Source organism: Charadrius vociferus, unplaced genomic scaffold (genome assembly GCF_000708025.1).
Source record: "Charadrius vociferus isolate BGI_N301 unplaced genomic scaffold, ASM70802v2 scaffold104, whole genome shotgun sequence".
Lineage (NCBI taxonomy): Eukaryota > Metazoa > Chordata > Aves > Charadriiformes > Charadriidae > Charadrius > Charadrius vociferus.
The window spans coordinates 5,155,338-5,159,846 of NW_009648255.1; the positions used below are offsets into that span (position 1 = coordinate 5,155,338).

General features: G+C 38.1%; 1 protein-coding gene across 1 annotated transcript in view; it reads left to right on the forward strand.

Annotated features, from left to right (window-relative positions):
- Positions 1-4,509, forward strand: part of LOC104285973 — a 20,828-nt gene that overhangs the window by 12,384 nt on the left and 3,935 nt on the right. Inside the window, exons 2-4 of the mRNA XM_009884501.1 lie at positions 1,720-1,870; positions 2,941-3,034; positions 4,064-4,182. Coding sequence (XP_009882803.1) covers positions 1,720-1,870; positions 2,941-3,034; positions 4,064-4,182 — 364 coding nt within the window. The remainder of the gene's footprint in view (positions 1-1,719; positions 1,871-2,940; positions 3,035-4,063; positions 4,183-4,509) is intronic.

A 4,509-nucleotide genomic window follows, 5' to 3' on the forward strand; every position in this document is an offset into this window, starting at 1 on the left:
CAATAGAAATCTCACCACCCACCTGATCGGAGAAGTCTTATCTATCCCATATTGATTCTGGAAATTTATGTTTTGTTTTCTATTACCAATACAGAATTCTGTGAGTGGGCTTCTGCCAGAAGATCAGAATAGATATCATGTTAAATGGTTCAGCTAAAATATTTCATCCCACATTTCAAGGGCTAGGAGTGTATATTCATGTCTCAGCAGAGTAGGTAGTATCTCGCTGAGAGGATGGCAGGTTTTCAAAAGTCTTGCACTTATAAATAGTCATTTGAATACATGCTAACAAATTGCTTCCAAAACTGAGAAGAATAATAAATCTTTTTCTTAAGTATAAAAGAATGTCTACATATTTCTCTGCTACAACATCATTTAACATACAATAAAGCAGAAGCAAACAAATACCGAGATAGGGCTGATAGGGCTAAGCAAGAGTTCCCAGCACATATTTTTTTTTTACTTTTTTTTTATTGTTTTATATTGACCAAATGTAAATCCTCTTTTTACAGGGTTGCTGTGTGTGTGGATGGCTGCTGATCTGTAGCAGCACACACACACGAAAATGGTCTGTTTGCCTCAAGATGACCTCTAAAAATGCCTAAGTAAATACCTGTTATTTTCAGAAAAGCTGAGCTTGCTCAGCTTCCTTTAAGTCACCTACGGTTCATTGTGGCTGGTTTGATCGCATTACAAAAAAAAGCATAAAGCACGAAAGTAGGAGTAGTTCCGTATGTCCGGTCTATGCAGTTTGTGTGCGCTTTCATGCAAAAGCCAGGACAGATGTAATAATGGGTTTTGATGATTTTTGGTAAGGTCAACAGAATACGTCTCTTCATGATTATTTGCCAATAATCTGTAATCCTAAATTTTAACTGATGATCTATTTAGCTTGTCTGTTACACTCAATATGAAACTTTCATTACCATCCTCACTAGACCATTTTAAAGCTGCATTTTTGTTCTCCATTTCTGCTCCTGACTATAATTGTTTTAATGATGCTTACTGACAGCTGATATTTTCTGGCAAGCTCTCACCGAGCTTGAACAGTAAAAGTCAAATTATAGTGCTGTATGCACACACTTACTAAGTTAAAATTATGTTTTTGAAGTATTCCGTGGTAAATTTCTAAATTGCAGCTGCCAGTCTGCAAATTATTCAATCTCTCTGAAGCACAATTGGAGAAATTGCATCATTTGGGGTATATGAATGTACTTTTGAATGTGTTCTTAGGCAATGACCTAGCAAAGCACAGAAGCATATGACTTCAAGACTCTATTGAACAAAGTTCAACTCTTCTTTGGAGCCTTGATATTCCAGTAAAACATACTCAAGGGATTAAAATAAATATGCAGTTGAGGTATCTTTTCATACAACGTGGATCCATAAAAGCAGGGCTCTACAGGATAGAAGGGGACATATCATGCTATTGAACAAGTTCTGGTCTTCATTTTCTCCAAGACTGAGTTTTTCTGACAAGCTGCCAGTAAGTTCCTCTATCTAATGTTTGGACATATCTGTGTAAGTAATCGGTACTTAGGTGAGAGGTCCCATTAAGGGAGTAGAGGGGATTGCCCTACCTATGGTCTGACCAGAGGATCATGTGGCTCTTGTCCGGTGGTAAGTCCTACGCTTTGCTACTCTGTGTTTTTTGCTATTATAAAATAGTTTGCATTTCTCTAAACAGAACTGATTACTTGTTTAACATCTCCTCTCTAGTTCCTCGGGTCTGACTACAAGCAATCAAAAACTCTGTAAAACGTGTTCATCCTGCTGCTCCATCCTAAGTGATACACACATTATTCCACCAGTTTTATCGCAAAACAGAGGATTCATCAGGCAGGACGGTGATTCTGGGCTACTTTCCCCTGTAAGTGTTTGGCTTACCAGTCTGATTGCAAGTTTATAGAAGAGAGACACTGACAAAGAGTAACTAAGGCTGAAGTTTCTTCCTCAGCTTTGAAGCTGATTATGTTTTGCCTCATTTTATCTTCCAAAGCTAGATCAGATTATAAATAAGATATGATATGGTGTCAGCAGTAGCAAGCGATTTGACTCAGTGGCCCAGGAAGCCTTTGAGCACTATGCACAGAACTGGGTGCAATAGGCAAATAAATAATAAATCCTGAAGAGGCTGTGTATGTTTGCTATAAAAGGTCGTCAACAGGGGTGCTATAAAGGGTAACAATACAGATATTTGGTGAGAATATCTCTCTCCAATATTTGAGCCAATTTGCAGAAGTAAACCAGAAAGGGCTGTGGTAAACTACACCTAAACTGTGAATCCCCACAGCATTTCCCAGCTTCTGGATGTGTGTATAGCTCAGCTCTAACTGGAGGGGATGGGTCAGAGGTGCGTGCTCCATCTCTCCTCCTTCCTCAACTCCACCATCATTGGTTCCTCTCAAAGAAACGCTGCAAGTTCGAGCAAGTGCCAAGCTGCATTGCGGCGAGAGGTTCCCCCACTGTAGGCAGTTGTGGTGCTGTGTCTGTTGGGCACGACACAAATCACACCCACTCCATACGCTACAGAGAGAGTTAGAGACTTTGTTCCCTGCTCCCTCCTGATGCCCTGGAAATTATAGAACATGGTTTAGAGGAAAAGCGAAATGGGCAGAAACCTCATATTCTCGACTGCAGTGGCAGGTTTTCTGTGTTTAGATTTAGTGCCTCAGTTGCATTCAGGATACATTGTATGTAAGCTCGTCCAGAAATGTGTTTACATGCATGTGCATTCGCAAATGCATGCCATTGTATCCTCCCTTCCATACACCATTTTGCTATTCACCAGATGGTATTCAGGCACAAGACATTATAAACATGTATGAATATTATTTCTAGTGTAATAAGGCCAGAAATATGAGAAAATAAAATGCCAGAAACTGAAAAAAAAAAAACCCTTAACTGATTCTTTTATATCTTTATTTCGCTTTTTCTAAGCTTCCTTCTGATTCCTTCAAGTATCTCAGCTGGTGTGACATAGAAGAACATGATGTTCGAGGAAATCAGCTTCACTGTCCCCGAGTTAGAAAAGGTAAAGATCAAAAAGACATATTCAAGTTAAGCCTTAACTCTATTTACTCAAACCATGTGTTCTTAAATGTTATAAACTTAAATAATGGAGTTTGCCATTGTTTTGAAAAGGGGCAGGATTTCATCCCATATTGTACATGTTTCCTTTTTTTAACCACTAGGAAAATACCCTTCATAATTTTGAAAATGGGAAACAAAAGCCAGAACTGTAATTTGAAAATGTTTAGTATTAATGTGGTGTTGATTACTTCTCTCAAAAGTTCATTAACATTTACATACTGTGCAGAATGCAATAGCCATATGCCAAACAAGAAGAAGAGGGTGAAATCCAGTCCTGCAAATGATGGCACATATATTTTATTTTAAGACTGAATTGTCCCAATTACACTTTAAGAAGAACAGAGAATAAAAGTTGGATTTTAAAATTCAGTGTTTGCATGTTTGGGACTAAACAGTGGAAAAATTCCATACTGTCCTTTCTTTAGGTAGGGATTTGATCATGTCCATAGCTCTAAGCATTTCAGTAGACCTTCAGATTTTGTCTTCAGCATGTGTAATTCTTAATACAAATGAGGTTTTGAGTATGACTATTTATCCCAGTTGTTGTTGTCAGTGGACTGGAAGTTACAAATGTATACCTTTCTCAGGACAATTACGGGATAACTGCATAACTGTTCTATGAACTCACAGCATGTTAAAGATTACGCAGAAACAGTATTTTAGAACTCAGATGCTTATGCTCAACCATTTAGAAAGAGCTTTTATTCTGAGCTGTAGAAGAAATGTCACTTAGTAACCAGGTACCAAATCATCACGACCTTAGATTGCTTGCTGAATTATGGGCCCAGAAATGGTAGAAAAATCTTCACATTAATTTACTTCTCTGAAGTCTGGAAACCTACGCACCTGTAATATTATATATATTTCTTCATTTCAGATATCTTCCCAGCTGCATATATAACCTTTCAGCAAGTAACTAAGTGCCAGTTCCATATCACATCCGCTATTGTAAATCTTTTTTTCTGAGCAGGGCCTTCAGAAGAAGAGCTATTTTTCAGAGGAGAAGAACATACTTTGAAAAAAAGAAAACAAGTAACTGACACAGAGAAGTGGCAAAAGAAACTGCAAGAAAACTGGGAAAACTGTGCTGTAAAACTTTCTTATTAACTCTTTGTATGTGGTAGTAAATAAGACAGATAATAATGTGCCAGCTGCTCCTTGCAGTTAGCAGTTTTAAAGCTCAGGCTGGCACCATGACATTGTAAACCAGAGGGTTTTTACAAGCTGGAAGAAACACTGGAATATATTGTAATTTGGGTTCTGACCCTGTGCAAAGAGTAAACTCCTGTGTTGTGACAGGGCTTCGTTTGTGCTTGGGTGTATAAGAACTAGCGACTTTCTTTACCTGCTTCATGCCTGATGGTAAATGAATGGTGAGAGAGTGGAGTAGTTTAATTTCAGATTTTTCACTCTTTC